Source organism: Lepisma saccharinum, chromosome 5 (genome assembly GCF_977018435.1).
Source record: "Lepisma saccharinum chromosome 5, izLepSacc3.1, whole genome shotgun sequence".
NCBI classification, from domain to species: domain Eukaryota; kingdom Metazoa; phylum Arthropoda; class Insecta; order Zygentoma; family Lepismatidae; genus Lepisma; species Lepisma saccharinum.
The window spans coordinates 33,383,344-33,402,741 of NC_139233.1; the positions used below are offsets into that span (position 1 = coordinate 33,383,344).

General features: G+C 38.2%; 2 protein-coding genes across 2 annotated transcripts; one reads left to right on the forward strand and one right to left on the reverse strand.

Annotated features, from left to right (window-relative positions):
* Positions 1 to 5,008, reverse strand: LOC145987980 (uncharacterized). The gene is made up of 2 exons (XM_083122820.1): positions 4,920 to 5,008; positions 1 to 1,271 (listed from the first exon to the last, which is right to left on the reverse strand). The coding sequence occupies exon 2, from the start codon at positions 1,150 to 1,152 to the stop codon at positions 1 to 3; it is 1,152 nt and encodes a 383-aa protein (XP_082978946.1). The 5' UTR covers positions 1,153 to 1,271; positions 4,920 to 5,008.
* Positions 5,009 to 7,579: 2,571 nt separating this feature from the next.
* On the forward strand, positions 7,580 to 14,728 carry LOC145988299 (uncharacterized). Its single transcript, XM_083123166.1, has 3 exons — positions 7,580 to 7,626; positions 12,613 to 12,677; positions 13,815 to 14,728. The coding sequence occupies exons 1-3, from the start codon at positions 7,609 to 7,611 to the stop codon at positions 14,050 to 14,052; spliced, it is 321 nt and encodes a 106-aa protein (XP_082979292.1). The 5' UTR covers positions 7,580 to 7,608; the 3' UTR covers positions 14,053 to 14,728.
* Positions 14,729 to 19,398: the final 4,670 nt, after the last annotated feature.

Genomic DNA, 19,398 nt, shown 5'->3' on the forward strand with positions numbered 1-19,398 from the left:
TCAGAACGTACAGTCCAACTTCCGACTGTTTTTTGGGTAACTCCAATATTTTGTCAAGGAGACAAGATTCGTCTTTGGTCGACTGCGACCGCAGGAGATGGTTACCTTTGGGTAGTCTGCAGACACTGACACAGAGACCTTCTGCGAGTCGCAGTGGCACCCTCCGCACGAAGGGAACACAATCTCTCTGGTAGATCTGACCAAGGGAGGAGACAAACGTATGACGTCATGCTTGTGCAGGGTGCTGCGTGAACAGTGGGTGCAGAAGTGTGACGTGCAGCACTTGGCGCGTCTTGACTTCCTGTCCTTGTCGCTTCTGGTAGTCGAAGAATTGGCGCAGAACGCGCAGTTGGCGCAGGGGGAGTCCGAGGCACTTTTCGGTGCTCTTCTGCTTCTGGGCGTGTCCTCTTTATCACACTGGTACGTCCTGGTGCTCTTTCGGTGATGATGGTTCAGACCAGGCTTGGGAGAGACTTTCCCTGAAGCCTCTGAATCGGATGTGGCATCTTTCTTCACTCCTCTTCCATCTTGATGAGCGTGTCTGAAGTTAGGTACCTTCCCGCGTAGAGTCGGCTCGGACCAGATATCACCGATGCCGGTGTCGTGGGTGGCGATTGAGGAGGTGAGGCTGGAGTATGGAGTCAGGGTTCCATCTCCAACATTACCAAGATGGTTTTCTGGACTGGAGACGGTGACCGGGAAGAAGGCTCCGTGAAAAGGGACACCATAACACTGCAAGTACTTGAAACAAACAGGATCGCTCGTCTTGAAAGTGTACACCACCGTTTCCGTACCGGACACGCTCCTCCGAGAGACGTACTTGGAGTCGAGGTCGAAGTAGCTCACGGCCTGCAGAACCTCCTCCTCGGCCACGACGCTGGGGACCTCCACGTTAAAGGAAAGATGAGGGGAATGGTCCTCGGTATAGTCCAAGCCGCAGAGCTCTACGAAAGAGCCAAACTGCGATATATCGTCTAATGCGGAGTCCAAGTCTGGGGAGGTGTAGTCCACCGTCATGACGAGGGACGTTCGGCTTACTAGAACGAAGTTTACGATACATCTTCCGTGCTTGCTGACCGCAGTAGAACCAACGTCCAGCGATGAGAGATCCTTGTCTGAATGCAACTTGAAGTAAATTCTACCGTAGGTCATAGTAGGACATTGAGAACAGTCTCAGGCGTTCCTTGGCTTTCGAGGACAGTGTTTCCAGCTGTCAACTTAAAGTTATGAGAGTGCTGCCATCTTTGATTCTCGTCTCGTGGGATTCTGGCCTGAAAACAATAAATTAATTATTGATTTTTTTTTATTTAAAGAAGTGAACGCGAAAATGTTTAAAATCACAGTTTCTTAGCAAGGGTACCACCAAAAACTTTGTAAGGGTGCATCCCATCTATCAAATTCCATGCTATTTTACTGCCAATTTATTATAACACTTTTCACGACAAGACTCTACTCGATATACCAGATCACTCAATATTCTTCTCAAGAAGTAGTTTAAACCTTCCGGAAATTAGCATGTAGTTCATTTAACGTTAGAAAGAAGCAATTACATTATTTTGATAGACGATAACAATAAAGTTATTTATTATCTTCTCCACCACAATAAACATAGAAGCAAATTATGTATCCTGAGAAATTTTGTGTAAAGTGCAGGAACCATATCAGAATTTCGTGTTTTCATAATTTCTATAATTGTTCTATAGCATAATCTAAAGAATAAATAGTTCCAGGAGTTTTCAAGAATTCCAAAAAATGAGATTTTCTATGTGACGGGTGGAAAGTCAACTTTATTATTAAAATTTCTCACTGTAAATATTCAATACTTTTTCTGGAACTTAAGTTCAATGTGAAAGTATGTTAAATATGCATTTAAATACAGTATTTTAACGATACATAACAAGTAAGATCACACAATACCTGCCCGAACGTTAGTGAGAACGGTTCTTTGTTAGCGTGTACTGCTAATTAAAAAAATATCCATAGTCTAATGTTCTACTCTTTACAAATATACTAACTCTATGTTTATTCACGATCAGTCAAAAGTGAAAGAAAAGCGAAGTAAAATCAATCAATCAATGAAACTGAATATTAGGTTTCCCCAGGCAGGCGAGCAGTTTCCTTTTGCCGATGGTTGGGATCATGGGTGTGTATTCTAGCCCTTAGGCATCCAGATACAGATGAAAATCGATCAGAAAATGTGCACAAAATTGTTAACTTGGATCAGAATATTATGGTGTTTTAGAAGTTAGAAACCTTATTTATCAGGAATTGGCAACCTATTCGTACTTCATGTTGAGTTTATTTTTTAAGTCCATTTTATGCACAGAAAGCCTGATCGGGACTAGATTCACAGTTTAAAGTGTGATTCAAACTAGTATGTACAGTCACGGACACTTCTGGATTGTAATGATTTCATTGAAAGTCAATGATGTTGTTACAACCCAGAAGTGTCCGTGACTGTACCTGCACGGGGTATCGAACCTAATTACAAGATGACCACCGCGCATTCTGCAATACTCTATTCTGACTTCATCAAGTAGTTACAAAGTAACGCAAGTCGTCTCTCCTATTCTGGCCGCTTAACAGGCGGTTATACCTGCAGGCCTTCGCTTTCTTTTAAATCAGTGTTGTTCCCAGGATGGAATTTTAAAAGGAATGGGGAATTTCGAGAAAAAAATTAAAAGGGAAAATGATCTAAATCTGTGCATCTTCTCTTTTCCATATGTCGTGTGTCAATTTATGTATATAATAGAAATAACAATAACTATTATTATTATTATATTTTTCTTACTCATTTCAATTTTTTAATCCTCCCACTTCAACATATTTTATAAAAATAGGACCCTATAGCATGGTGACATAGCGCACACTTGAACTCAGCATACGCCACTGGTGGACATCAAACCTACAAAAGACTCCTGATATTTCTACAAATAAAATACGCTAACCAACATCTCCGGTGGGAATCTCCTAGCTCAACCGTGAAGCAGTTGGTTAATGTAAAGCATTTGTAGAAGAGACACGAGTTTGTCGTAGATTCGATCCCCATGTCGGCAAAAATCTAATTGATCACCTGAAGCAAAGAGACCCTCTCGAGAAACATAGTGTAAGAATGTGCAAGAATAGAAGCACTAGACAATTAGCAATGTTCAATTAACAATATCAATCCATTCCTGATCATATCTTTACCAATTACCTGCGGGTCCATTCTAATATTGTCATTTCATCTTTGTTTTGGCCATCCACAGGCCTCTTAACTGTGACACAGCGGAGTAAAATTTTAATTCAGATATTCATTGCTTATCTGGACCACATCAGAATATGACAAAGAGCAAAATAACTTATGTTTCCCCTTTCAATAGAAATTGTCATCTTTTGTAAGGGGGGAAGAGAGAGTGTAAATTTAAGCTACAAAATATAAGGTGTATTTGACTCGAAGTTCTTTCAAGTACTAGCGAGCGCAACATTTTTTTTCGGAGGGGAATGCTTTATATTGTGAGAGAGATAAATACTAAAATATTCCGTAGTTACCATTTTAACCAACGTTTTCAAAGTTGTGCAATGTCAAAAATAGTTAAGGGAAAGGGGGGGTTCATTTTAAAGGGAGTTTAAATGCTTCATAGTGTCATCCGTCTCTCACACACTTTCAGTGTCTTGCACTCAACAATTATTACTCCTAGGATACTGATGGACCTGCCTATCCATCCATGTACGCAGAGCATCGATGAGAGAAGATGCACTTAATGATGGTATGCAGTACATGGGGATTGTAACAACAATTTTTATACGTCTAGAGACATTTGATAACGTGTGATATCAAATAATGTGTGCATTTACATTAGCAAAAAAACAATGAACAAACTCTAACTCATTTGCTTTCTATTACGCATCTATATTACCTTCAATGCCTTAAAGAAGAACACAAAAACAATGCAGCCTCTTATTTGCATCTGCCATTATCAGAGAATATTGCTGCTGGCACACTCTAGCGGCTAGCTCGAGAAACCCAGAACTGGTTCCGGAAATACCTACCCTACGTATGTGCAATAAATGTATCATCCTAAATTGACTGATGGCTAGTCTAGTTTTGCTTGTGTAGGACCAGACTTGTTTGCATTTACTACCTGCCAGACTGGCCGTCCGACGATGGTCTCTTACCTCTAAGTTTCCCAACCATAAGATTTGTAACCTGTTCTTCCCTCTTCCGGCCTGTTAACCAAAACCTTCGCAAGAGCAGTTACTGTAATTTTGTCTTCTTCGCTGTTACATTTGGCTAATCGTGACGATGAGAATGAGTAGAAAAGATGAAGGGGCACTCTCAAAGAATATCCATGACCAGGTCGGCACTCAAATCTGAGAACCTTGGAGGCAATATCTAAGCTCGATCAATTAACGCACACGGCGTAATTAATTATCGTAATAATCACAGGAAAGGACGTGTAATGGGTAAGCTTCGATGAAGGCACTCAATTGCCAATCTCTCTCCCACTTTGTACACACTGAGCTGTATTTTTGTAGTCCCTGGGTCCTCTACCCACAGTCAGTATAATCCTCTGTGTCATCCATATGAATTTGTGACTATCCCTTTATGCATGTAATCTTATAACCATTCATCTCCAGCGTCGTCGCACCTTGGGGTCCCGAGTTCTATACCCGGTGGATTCATATAGTAGGTCTGTCTGATCCTACTTTTAACAGCAGGTCCAGTCCCGATTAGCCTTTCTGTGCATAAAGTGGACATAAAAACAAACTCAATGAATCCCATCGTCGAGATTAGCAAAAAGTGGAATAAATAAACGTAAAATAAACTAAATTAAGAAATCATATCATAACAAAAAAATACGGATTAGAAATATCTAATCCGTTTCACGTTCACCTAGTAATCTAATATTAATAACAATTAAAGAAGGTTTACTTACCTCCCTAAACACTATCCAGCTAATATCGGCACAGACACTGAAGCTTTCTGTCACAAAAACCTGAACATACGACCACCGATGCTCACTTCACAGCATCGAACCACGAGCCACGAAGACAAACAACCACTGTTCGTTACAGCACAGCTCCACTGGCGTTGTACCACCATCATAAAATTAAAACCAGCATTTGTTTATTGAACATTTTTTTACAGTTAGGTGCTTTAATCGTCACAATTACAATGCAAAATGTAAGGTTACTGGAGTAATTGAATATACATAAGCGATAATGGAACCTTCGTGAGGAATAAAAGGCTGTAACGGTTCCCGCGAGATGTCGCCATAATTTGCGAAGCATGTTGAAAGCATTTCTGGTGTCAAGTACATAAGTGACACGAGCAGCTAGATGGCAACTTTATGTCCAAGTTTATCTTCTAAGAACCGCCGGTGACGTTTTTGAATGTGCAAATGGACATATCTTCTTCACGGTCTGTTTATTAAGTAGAGACTACGAATGCATTATGGGGGAAACCACTGTTCAATACTGAATCTCCAAACACTAGTTAGAGATCGGTAAGTTTTTTTACTTTGCATATTAACTAATGTCTATTTTGAGGGGAGCAGGAAAAAGTTTATGAAGATTATACTAGTAATTCGGTAATTCTCAAGAACATGCAGTTTTCTTTCTCATATTATTGAGTGCAATAGTCGCTTTTCGACTTTCTGTTGCACTGACTTCCTAGCTGATTACAAAGTTCAATGCTGTCTACTTCCTTATGTGGTGCCTGCACCGTTTCCACTACGTTGTGCAGCGGTGTGGACACAGAATGGTTTACGGGTCTCACTTATCGCACAACACTTGAGCAACCTTGTGTTTTAATTTTAGGCTAGATGCCTACGTTGTTAGGTTAGGCTAACTGGGTTTAGCTCTCTTAGCCTAAATAAATTTTTTTTCATTGTATTTATTCTAATGGAACCTAACCTAACCTCGTATGCATTCCTCGCCTGACGTCAGAACACAATGTAGCAAAACTGTTGTGCGGAGAGGAAGACCCATGGTTACTGCCGTTCTTTCTAACAAAAATGGCAACTAAATTTAAGTAAATTAGAGGCTTGCGGAATGGTATAAGAGAAGAAAAAAACAGACGAAATGCTGAAAGATAAAAAGGGGAAAAGCCTTCATGCATTAAAACAAGAACATCTGAGAACGTTTCTTCTAATCAAAAAGTTAAAGAATAAAGTTTCATGACTGCAACAGATCTGTACATTTTTTCATGGTTATGTGAACACAAAGAAAATATTAAAATAATCCTTCGACTTTGACGATTTTGCTTTAAGTTCACTTTATGCACACACAGGTTTGATTGATTGATTTGCTTTATTTTACTTCGCTTTTTGTTCCACTTTAGGCTAATTTGCGAAGATGGGCATGAGTGATGATATATGATGAAATTAATGAATGGACACTCACAAACATCCATGCCCAGGCCGGGATTCCTGGCGTCGTAGCGCGATGTGTGTGCTAACCACTCCGCCACGGGAGCTGGCACAAATGTAGGCTAATCAGGACTGAACCTACAGGTTAAAGAGACTACGCAATTGGGGAGGTACAACAACGCTTCGAGAACAGGAATTCTTTTATTTTCAAAGATATTTCTTATGAATTATGTAAAAGCTGGAGTTCTGCTACAACACAATCTTTCAAATCAGTTCCCTTTATGTCAAGTTCACCAACACCGTCATTCTTGCACTGCAGTGCATTCTTGATTAAACACTGCACACCTACTGTCAGAAAGTGCAAGGAACTAGAAAGGTCTTGTTTGTAATTCAGTATAAGCCGGTGCATAACATCTTATGAACTGAAAAGATGGCATATGTGAATTATGTAAAGTTTTAGTGTTTTACAATATTTTTATAACTTATATTGCAGTTAATTATGTATTCATATTTCTTGTACATATTTGTTGTTGTATATATTTCTATCTTCATCTTTCTCTAGCCTTCTTAAACCCGAAGGTTTATTGCTACAGCAACACAAGCCTTCCATCTGTTCCCATCCTGCACAAGATCAATCCGATCTATTCCATCTTTACCTATTTCCTTTAGGTCCATTTCAACGTTATCTCTCCATCCTCGTCTTGGCCTTCCTACAGGTCTCTTACCATCAGGTTTCCCAAGAAGAATCCTGTAAACTCTTCTTTCCTCTCCCATTCGCTTTCATATATATAGAATTTACTTTCAGAATACGCCCTTACTGAAGAGATACCAGGAACGTTGTATCTTACAGTACTGGTCCATGACCGTGACACATGTCTTAGACGATGATCCGTAAGAAGACATTTCAGTATTGACAACCGTGTCGATTTTCAATTGTTCGTTCTGCGCATGGAAGTGCAGTGTCAATAAACAAACAATACAGAAACATCCTGGAGTAAACAAAGGTGAAACTCCTCCTGCGGCTTGCACATAGGAGGTGACAGGTTCGCGAACATGTCGTTTGCGAATTTCCATTGTAGCTCGGGATGTCCTCTCCGGTGAAAACCAATGACAAGGATGTCGATGTGTTTGACGCGCTGGTGACAGGCGATGAACGTAACCGCCGTCTGTTATTTTTATATATAATGGGTTCACATTTCTGCAATTGCACATTCCTTCGCTTGTATTTGGTGGAAGTCACACACCAGGACTTGCAATGGCCGTCGTGAAAATGGTGAGTCTATTCATAGCAGGCTGCAAAGATTTGATATTTTAAAAGTTTTCGTATTTAGTGTCGCTTTTCTGTCACTTTTGTCAAATCGTGACGGTTACAATGAGAGATATTATGAAATTTATGAAGGATTCGAACCCGGAACTCATGACGTTGTAGCTAACTACTTGGTTACAGAGGTTGGCATAGGGGCAAATAGAATGAGTGGGTTCCAGTGTAGTGACATAACGTAATCCAAATCAGTGTTTCCAACCGCCGAGGCCTAGCGTTAGTTTTGCAGCTTGAGACCGAACTGCCTGCCTTTCGATCGGGTGTCGACTGTGAAAATAGAAAATGCTTCTCTGGCAGTTGCGCTGATTGATTGAGTTTGTGTCTTAAGTCCACTTTATGCACAGTAAGGCTAATCGGGACTGGACCTACAGTTTAAAGTGGGATCCGAACGACTATGTGTTTCCACCGGGTATCGAAACCGAGAATCCTTGATTACAAGGCGACGATGCTACCACTGCGACATCGGGGAGGTCACATTTGCGGTGCTGAATCAAACGATCTAATCGTGGGGTGCGTTGCTTCCCGCCTCCAATTTAGTTTGCCCAGCAATTTTCATTAATAAATGTACTGAAGTGGAAATATTCTGATTAATTTTATCACCACCCTCGGTTCCTTGAACGACACACTCCTGCGCGGAATGGAGGCTAATGTGACCAAGCAGTGGAAACGTCCCAGAGAGTGTTCTATGCGTCTCGAGGACGTTCATTGTATATGAGGATCTTAAAATTACTACCAGCATTTCTTTCAATTAAACAGATAAATATTTTTACTGTCTGGTGATAACAAACTTTTCCCTTTATACCAATCTGTTCAGTTCACATATACACTTACATACTTTAACCTTAATACACAAACCAACCTATAACATCATTACTTTCAACAGTTTTATAAATTGTACCTAACAAACTCAGTAACAATAAATTTATATCGTGTGTGAACATGCAATAACTATGAGATGTGGGTGTCACTAACAGAAATATTGCCCCATATTTACCAAAAGGCCCAACCATTACCTGAAGTGGTTTGGAGCTGTGTATGTGAACGGGGTGCTACACAGAACTCGAGTGGACGAGACTTCTATAGGTCGCTCGTGAACACTCGAGTTCGAATTCGGTAGCACCAATAAGAGACGCACGCCTGACGTCATATATATTTCTTATATCTAACTTTAGATTTCGCTAGTAACACATAAATACACTTTAAGGCCACATAACAACATGGAGTGGTCTTAGTTTGAATTTTCCGCTGCCCGAAATGAAGCATGCCATTGAATACTGGCACTTACCAAATTAATCTAATGATACTGGCCAAAGGAAACTAAAATAGATCCAGCAGCCGTTGCCAACTAATTTAAACCATATTTTATATTTGTCAACAAAGCAGACAAAATAGAACGAATATTCTCTATGATTATGCCATAATTTTTTTATTAATATTAAATTTCAAGGGTACACAATATGTATTAATTAACATGTAAAGTATAAAAAAATTATAAAGCTGTTTACAAGCAAAATTGTTGGGGTATAGACTTTTAAAAACCGAAGTTGCCGGGGTCGCCAGCTCTCGAAGTTTGAGAACCACTGCCCTAAATTGTAAGCAATGCTAGTAATAACCCCATTCACCAGTGCTTACTCAACATCTTCAACTATGCACGTAAGGAGAATGACTACACTAGTTGCAAATTTTCTTAATTTAGGGATTCCTTCACCAGAATCAATTTCATAAATAACTTTACACTCTTATCATGAAATCTGAAATAGTAATGTACTTAAACTACTCGACCATTTCTTGTACAGTCACGGACAATTCTGGGTTGTTACTATCCCACTTACTCCCAATGAAATCGTTACAACCCAGTGTGTCAGTCACTGTACGTACAGCGCTTATACCATCAAAAAAGTCCCCAATTAGGTAAGAACATTTTCAGTTCATAATAACTTTCCCGCGGATGAAGACCGCGCGATATTGAACACAGCACTAAAAATTCAGGTTCAGGTTCTGTCATATATTACGGCGTGACTCTCGCTAGCAGAGAACAATGTCCACTATCGTATCTGACTGGAGCTGCAAGTGCGTTGTTTACATGTATCTCACCACGGCATCTGTTGGCATTATTGATATGCTACTAGGAGAAATAAACACGTGATTGCGTTAGGTAGGTTAGTTTTAGTGCTGCTAGTACCCTGTACAGCAACTAACAAATACGTTACGTCATAACAGTCGCTGCTGACAGTATATATCGTGTTGCTAGCAAGCTGGTCACGTTAAATTGTGTCCTGTAGGATTGTGCGCGGGATATATTCCCTGTGATTGTGCGGCCATCAGAGGTCAAAGCGACACGGTGCGCAATTTTGAGATAACGGCCCACTCCGACACGCAAGCGACAAGTGCAACTTGTCGCGTCACTCCAGTACGAAAGGGTTCGTTTCCAAGAGACAAGTGACGCTAATCATTTTGTCACTCCGGACTGATATCACCCTGATATTCATTTCTCCGAAACATGTGTTGATATTTCATTCTTGTTTATCATTTTCGTTTATTACTTAGGAAGGCATGACAAACTTAAGTCACAATGAAATTTGGATATTGTATATGTTTTTTAAATTGATTTGAATTCTTTTAAAGTATGGGCTCTTTACAACATTCAAATGTTACATAAGGAATGAGAGCAATATGTCGCTGAAAGTAGAAGTCAGTTTCGTTTTGGAGCTAAGTTCATTTCTTTCAACTCCTAAAAAAAACACGACTGTATAATTTCTCGATTCGATTTATTTTCTTTGGACGGAAGGGAGGGGGCATTACTAACTTCTGAGGGTATATAACTCACACTTCGTGGTTCTTTATTAGAAAATAACGCTAAAGAAAGACAATGTAAAATAACACAATAGATGTATTATTTTTGCTCTTTTATACACATATAGAGGAACATCAATTTCTAAGATTATATGATATCAAATTCAAATTCAAATTTTCTTCATTGAAGGACGAGGTTTAGCCTGTGCCTGTTCTCCCACCTAACCCACTTTAAATATATAACTCGTGTGCTTAAACCGAGGAAAAGTACAAAGAAAAGAACACAAAGACGAAATGAAGAAGAGACATAAAACAGAAGAAAAGATAGAAGAGACATTTACACACGCGCACACATACATAGGAACATACTAACCATTTCTGAGCACAATATTAACAAAAGAATATTGAGATTAACGTACATAATTATGCTAGTTTTGTAAGGTTGATTTCCTTGTTCAATCACTTCACTGTCACTTAATCTGGAACTCGGCGTCTCAGGAACTCAACATCTCATCAACAATTCAGCGTCTCGTCAGCTAGGAGTCTCAGCAACTCGTCGATTCATCAACTCAGTACCTATTCACCGTCTCAGCAACACTACTCGACAATTCAACAATACTTCTGCAGCTCAGACATTCAGCAACTAGAAAATGTTTTCCTAGTATCTATCTAACGCAAAAAGCATTCGTTGGTTAATCAAATATTTTTGGTGTCTTCGAGCTATTCTGGTCCTTTGTCTACAGATTGATTGCAAAATTGCATGCATATCTTTAAAAATCTACATATCTATATACGTATCTTAGTTCGGATATTGGATATATTTATTTACATTCTTCCTATTTACACTTCTTCTTTCTTTAATCATTATTTATCTTTTGACCAACTAATTATTCCTTATGTCTTGGTGCTTCCATCTGTACTCGATTTTCGCAAACTATTTTCTAATGTTTGTACGACAGCATAGAGGTTTGCCGAATAGCAATTTTTGGGTAAAATTGAAATTTATTGACCCTGTGCTTAATGGAAAGGAGATATTAATTGCACTTCTTACGAGAATGCATTTCTCAAAACAACTGCTCGCGGTAAATAGTTCTCTACAATTTTTTTACACTGCACTTCTGAAAAGTGAGCGTTTTGATAACTTCCGCTCAAATATCATTTCTTGAATTTCAAACACAAATGACAACTAGAAACAGTATTCGTAATTGGCTTCCTTCACAGCCAGATTTATTGTGTTCCTGTATCACAACCAAGTGGTACATTTTTCTAACTTTCAAAATACAGGGTGTCCATGATTGTAGATGCTCATACTTTCCAAATGTTATATCTGACTTCTGTTGTTTTTCTTTTATGTCTTTCATCGCGTAGCTCAACAGCTCAATGAGGGCCTCTTCGATGGTGCAGTGGTAGCGTCGTTGCCTTGTAATCCCGGGTGGAGGCACATAATGGTTCGGATCCCACTTTAAACTGTAGCCTTAATGTGCATAAAATGGACTTAAAACACCAAATCAATCCAATCCAATCAACAGCTCAATGGCATACACAATAAAAGCATCGCAATATGTTCGCCGAAACCAAGTGTTGCCAAATGAAGGTAAATTTTGCAACTGTTTTTAATGCATGTAGACACAAGATTAGGCTCAAAGGTTCTCTTCACGTCACGACATGCTCTCAATGTTTATCAAAACAGTATTTTTATTTTCTTTTGTAGCGTAATTTATTCTCCACAAATGGTCATAATGGCTGTGTTACACGTATCATTTAATTTAAATTTAATTAGCAACGGTGAAAACTCAAAGTTGTTTGTAACATGTAAATGCAAGGAGTAGTTGCTTTACTTACTGATGGCAGGAAATTCTGTCTACTTCTATATTTAGGAACCTTACAAGCAACACCTCTCAAGAAACAGTCACCATCAATTTTCGATGTGAGCTTCGAACAACTATATGAAATGTAGTGTAAGGTATGATTCTCATAAGCACAAAGATCTTACGATAATTCATAGTTTTTTTCAGAATTGGCCTCATACAGGTGGAACGTTCTTTCATATTTTAAAATACTGATCAATGTTACCAAATTTACAACTTTGCAAACATTATCTGTAAGATCGAATAATATCAGTGCAATATATAATCACTTTTGCAGATAACTTGCTGTACCCTGATTGCCTTGGTTGTGCATGCCACTGCGACTGAGGAGAAAAAGGAACAGTAAGTTGAACATTTCTTTGTACGGTAATGAACACATGTGGGTGGGTAGCTACATCTCTGGCTACAGTTGACATTTTGACAACACAAGTGGTTTTGTACGTGAGAGATTTTCAAAGTACACAATACGAGATCCGGTATAATACCAATCGGAATATTTCTATAGCAGAGATAATTTTACCTTACATTGAATTGTATTTGACCGAGAAAGGAGCTGTTGTCTAAGATACAATTAGTTGTTTTACAAATGTTCTAATATTTTTCTCCTATTACTAAGGCTCTTAAACCCAAATATGTCAAGCAGATTATTATAATTCAAGTTATTTTGTCGTGGGGATATATCATATTTTTTGTAAAACACACACGTTAAAAATTTTTTGTGAATTCTATCTATGTTTTCTTCGTATGATCTGTACAAATACTACTTCTTACTATGATGTTATATAGAGTTGTACCAAAACGTATATGTAAATGAACGCGTGAGAGGGAAAGGAATTGCATGGAGGGGGCAACTTGACTGCAGCTACAAGTCGTTTGCAGCGCACACTGCTTTGATCGGCATACTTGCTTTGTCTCCTTCTGTGCCATTATGCGTGGCTTAGCTCCACAGACCCCCGATGGATTACACTAACCACTGCATCACGGAGACAGTCTATTCTCACTCGAGTTCCGGAAAAATAAATGCGAGTATCCACTGCACTTTTACCGTTAACAGCAACATGGTGATGCATTTTTCAATTTTTTTCTGTAAATTAATATTCTTAGAGTTACAAACCAATTCATATTCTCAATGATCCCAACTTACTCCAGCTCATTCGCCAAGGGGGATGTCCTGGAAATCTGGATCAGGGTTGCCCCGTATGGAAAAATATTAAACAAAATTCGAAGTTTCACGCCTGAAAATAATTAATTGTTTTCCGAGAAAGTAAGACGATAATCAAAAAATTGAAAACATGAGTTGTGAGGAAAGCCATGTCTAAATACTCATATAAAATTACAGGATTCTATGTCTATTGATTTTCGAGATAATCGTGAAAAAAGAGTACTCCATAGCATAACATTGGAGATACCGCTCCAAACTTAAAAAGGGTACAAGGCAGCATTGCATTCTTATTCACACATTAGTTCTTCTTTTTGCAGCCACGTGAAGAAGATTTTCCACGATCCTAAGCATTTCTACCATAAACACCCGTACCATCACGAACACGATCATCTTCACATCCACAAGCACTTCGAGAAGCACCACCACACGCACCACACGAAGGAAGAGGAGACGCACGAGCACCAGAAGGAGGAACCCGTCAAGGAGGTGCACCCTGAGTACAAGGTCCAGGATGAAGGGCATGAGAATCTGATACTGCATCCTTGGAGTCACTGAATACAGCAAGTCAGCAAGGAATTTGTTGCTTAGAGGCACGTTGTACAGAGTGGCCCAAAAAAGATAACCGAAAGTGTTACACAAGTATTTCGCGGGTCACCGTGTATAATAACTTTAAATCACTGATATGGCTAGTTCTTCTCAGGCCTGTTGAGACTGGGTCAGTTACTATCTTCTATAGGTTAAATTCTTGTCGTTGAGTCTTGATATCATTTGGAAGCGTGGGGATATGTAGTCCCGCTGTCGGAGTTATACTGAAAGGTGAAAAGATAGTGAGATATTTCAATGTACACTTACAAAAGTCAAAGTTTGGTTCCTATATCGAAATATAGTTCTAAAATACAGGGTGTTCATGATTGTAGTTGTTTATACCTTCCCAACGTTACCTCTGGCATCTGGTTGCTAGTTGTAGGTAAACCCTTTCTTCTTTGGAGTTTGTGGGCCAGACATTAGTAGTTCCAAATTCCGCCAAATATTACAAAAATGTGACGCGAGTAGCGAGTTGGAATAACGTATTAACACACACTAGGATGAAGTGACGTGAAAAGACAAGTTCCATCTTTCCATGTACCGAATCTGCTGTCTATCTGTAGTAAAAACTAACGTCATTCGAAATTAGGGATTTCATTTTGGGACACCCTGCACTTTTAATTAGCAAGAAAACTCTGACTATATGAAGAGCAGGAACGAGGGAGGGGCTTGAATTTACTGTTGACGTTCCTAATTGGATAGTGATTCGTCTCTTCTAAGAATAAATAAATGATTGAGATGAAACCTGAACACAACATTAATTATCATACATTTATCATTTAACACTGCATGCATGTACTTCTTAAATAATAAAGATTGTATTGTATCCATGAAAATGTGTTTATTTATTACAACCATTACATTAGAACATTATCACATTTACTCACAATTATTAAAATGTCCATTCAGTGGCGTAGTCGTGATTTAATTTCGGAAGGTAAGTTTGTTTTGGGTATGTAAATGTGTAAATGTTACCAGTTAATAAATTAAACTATTGCCTTGCAGTTCTAAATACCTACATTCTAACTTAGGGCATTAAATCTTGTGATTACATTTACACGAAACAATATATTTACGTTCCAAGAAAACCCAGACTCATACACAAAAAGAGCTATCGAACTAGTAACACCAAAAACTTGATCAACGTTCTATTGCCAAGTTCAAACTTAATGTCCTACCTAACCCCAAGTTTATTGTGAACACTTTTACATCAGCAGTATGCCGTGAAAACTAAAGTGGACAACAGCCTGGTGTGTCTTGGATCTGTGCGGTTGTCTGTTGCAGAATGGTGTCCTTCCTTATTCCACAAGGCAGCATTCTTTTCGGCAGGGAATTGTTTGATGGCTGGGCCATTAATGGACACAAATAATTTTTCAGTTATGTTTGTTACAGAGTTAAGAAATTGTGTACCACATGCTTTCAATTCCATCTCTGGCAGAGATTATATATATATATATATATATATATATATATATATATATATATATATATATATATATATATATATACACATACACACACACACACCGGGGATAAAATGTTTTCTGGGGGGGAAATACACGGCACACCCACCTCGTCAATTCACGCACTTAGAAATTTCAAGTGTTAAATGTACGGTGAAGATAAATTTAGGTGTTCTTCTGGGGGGCAATCTGCATTAGTTTATCATTTACTAAATTTAGCTTACATGAGGATGAAAAACCCGTATTGAAATGCTTTCACCTAGATGGTTTTCAGTTTTCGATCATTTTACACTTTCTTTTGATAGACAGTGCCATAGATTACTGCAATTAGGAAAAATTGTACAGAGAATGGAATTCGAGCTGAGGATTTCGGATCAAACCAGGAATTGTTAATAGTCCTAGGAACGTTCTCATATTAACTTCTGGATAATTCATATTTGTGTTATTTAGAGTCGTCTTTATACCACTTTTTGGCTAATCGCGACAATGAAGATGGATGATGATTAGATTAAACAAAAGAAGGGACATTCACGGAGAACACTCAGGTCGGAACTCGAAAAATGGAAAATGGGCGCTACGAAGCCAGGGGAACAGGGTTCGCATCCCATCCTGGGTACGATGTTCTTTGTGAGTACTTTCCTTAATTTCATCAAATTATAACCCATCCTTATTTTCGTGATTAGCCACAAGTAGCAGAAAAGGGAAATAAAATAAATCAAATCGAACCCAGGAACTTCGGTGGTGAGATCTACAACTCAACGCATTTGGTCACCAAGACAGCAAAGTTCTGGACAACACATTCCGACACAGGATAATGATATTTTGAAGTATTTTCGGTTCCAGATGTCTAAACTTTCTTCAAGGCTATTACTCGTTCATTAATATGTCAAGGCTTGGCTACAACACTTCAGATACAAAGAAGACTAAATTTCAAACTTTGTTGTTCAGTCTGGAATGTGTAAAATGTGAAAGTTAACAATTCCACCGCTCCAGCACCTTAGTCTAGTTTAGGATTTCTAAAATATTCAGAATTCAGGAATCAGTATTTCAAGTTCGTTATATTCGGTTGGGAATTGTGGGAACAATTAGTGGAAAATAGATCCAATATAATTGGGATAAGAATATTATTATCTAGGTATAACAGATTAAACCATTGTATTGCAGTTGCAATTTATTTACTGGTCACATATAGTATTCTAAGGCAGATTGAAAACAATAAAGCTATTGTAGAAAACGCCAAGAGAAATATTATTGTTTTACGTGCAATTATTTAGACGAAAAATAATGCAAGTAATTGAAAATTTTGGCTCGGTTTTCATGGCGATAATTTAATCAATATACGTTTAAAAATAAGTTGCTTTTTAAGTCCATCTCTCGACAAAGTATGGAAACTTGATAGGATTGATTTACTGATTTGGTTTCTTTCTATTTCGCTTTTGTGCCTCTCTTGGCTAATCGCGGAGATGTGAATGAATGTTGTTATGAGTAAATTGATGAAGGCTCACAAAGAGAACTTATGCCCAGGCCGAGACTCGAATCCGAGACCATAGGCGTCATCCAATCCGTAACGGGACTCGGCCAAGACCATCTTAGAAGCTCAGGCCGCAGCGCTCAGTCCTGACGTCATCCATCATCTGGAGGCGGTCATCTTAACGCTCTAAAAGGAAGACAATATTTCATCGAAGAGAATTTAAGTTCGTTTGTTTCTGTTTTTGAATTACTGGAATCTCAGAGGAAGTCACATTTTAAGATTTACTCTCACGTAAATATAGTTAGAAGTGATAGAAGAAAAAAATCGAATATTTACACCAACATTTTCGTTCAAGAAGCCACTATAGCCACCACAAAAAATCCCTATTATAACCCAAATTCATGTTGAAAATCGTTATAAACTTCCTGGTTGAATTTTTTTTTAAAAAATGCATGTACATATTTATGAAATATTATCCGCAATATTTTTACGTTTTACATAAAACTCGTTACAGTTTTTGTAAGAAAAGTATAAAACAAATAGAATAAGTTAATCACCGCCTATTACGTTGACAGGAACTTGATCAAGTTGCCTAACCAACTCTTAGACACATCGCTAGCACTTTCAATATTATTATCATTTAATTTTCTTTCCGATAGCACTTTTTTCGACAATTGAATAATGCAAACAGCAGAAAAGTTTAGAGTGTGAAGAGTTTTCTTCTTTTGTGTCGGCCTTCAACAAAGTTATTTACTCTTATACAATAATTATTTAACAAAGCATTTGCTGAGGACCACAAAATTATTCTCAAAACGTTTTCGCATTCATGTCCATTATTGCAGCTCACCAACGTCTTTATCTTCATCTTCTTTGAACTTGACAAGATTGAAATTGAATGCCACTTCTCCTTGGTTTGCTGTTTTCAAGAATTCCACTTCATATTCACGGCTTATCAGTTTTTGACAACAACATAATTGATCAGCACAATATCCACAACCACCTCTGAAGGACACAACAATCCACCTCTATCAGAACTTTTTGTAAAATCAAATTAATCATTTGGAATATCTTGCATAATCTTGTCCAAAACTAGAATGTTGCTACAGTCATCGCACGTCAATATTTTTCTTGTAATGTAAGAGCAATAGCCTACTAGGTACATCAAAATAGGAAGATCTCTCTTCGCTTCCACAATATCCGCGGCACGAATTTTCGAACTCTGAAACATAGCCAAGTCTGTAACTGCCAGGGAAAATTCAGATGTACCATACTCGTCAATTTGATTTGCAAAGATGTCACCATATTTTAGTGACTTCAGTTTCAACTTCATTCTGCTGACAAGACGCAGTTTTTGTTCCGTCTCAAAAATATGATGGATATATACGTTGTACTGCGCACCACCAAACTGTCGGTATTGGCCAAATCTTGCTTCAAGTGTGTCTGATTGAAATTTTCCTGGCAAAAGGTATTGCAGTCCTAACTCTTCTGTACAATATCTGGTTATTTCAATTAGATCATGTGTGGCTATTTTCAGGGCACTGGAAATATCTCTGGTGAGTTTTCCTGACTAGACCAACAAATCAAGGAATTTACGTAGGTACAAGAGTGTCTCATCTGAGGATTCGTTTGTCAGAGGATACTGTAAAATATTTCTTAACCTTGCACCTTTCCATGGAGACTCGACGTTGACTACTTCCCACCAGTTTAAAAAATGTTAATGAACTCTGCAGTGTCTTCATAGTTCGGCAAATTGTGTTTTGGCCCTTGTTGCTTTAAACTTTCAATGACCATATGGTTGAAAACTTGAACAACTAGTTGCATATTTTGTCTTTCTAGGGAAGTTGGCCACAGAGATTTTAATGATAATTTATAAGCATATTTTAGGATGATATCACTTTCCATACTAAAGAGTGACAATCACACAGGTTTTCAAAATCTGGGTAAACAACACTCACATTTTCATTTTTTCTAATTGACCCAGTTGTTTCTAATACACTTAAATAAGTGCACAGTGTCCACAAGATTAAACAAATGCCTCTTCTTATCAGTTGAGTGAATATACTCAAAGTTCTGCCTATGGCCAACATTAAACATTTCCTATTTATCATTTTGTTATCTGAAACAACACATATAATCTTAATTCCTAACTTTTCGAGGCCAAATATGACATTCTTAATTACACAATGCAATGACTGGGCAGTTGCAGTTTTCACAAATTCCTTGTACTTAAGAGAGCACACTGTTAATCATATATATACATGAGCACTTTTTGCAACTTCACATCTATCTTAAGCAATGCAACAATTGTACCTCCCTTGTAATCGATGTAGGATTTTATATGGATGTCATCCATTATCAATGAGCAGTACAACTCATGGTATT

Bases quoted from the DNA above. Each gene is read 5' to 3' on its own strand.
- LOC145987980 (XM_083122820.1), bottom strand. From the start codon at position 1,152: ATGACCTACGGTAGAATTTACTTCAAGTTGCATTCAGACAAGGATCTC.
- LOC145988299 (XM_083123166.1), top strand. The intron at 12,678-13,814 runs GTAAGTTGAACA...TTCTTTTTGCAG, and splicing joins ACTGAGGAGAAAAAGGAACA to CCACGTGAAGAAGATTTTCC.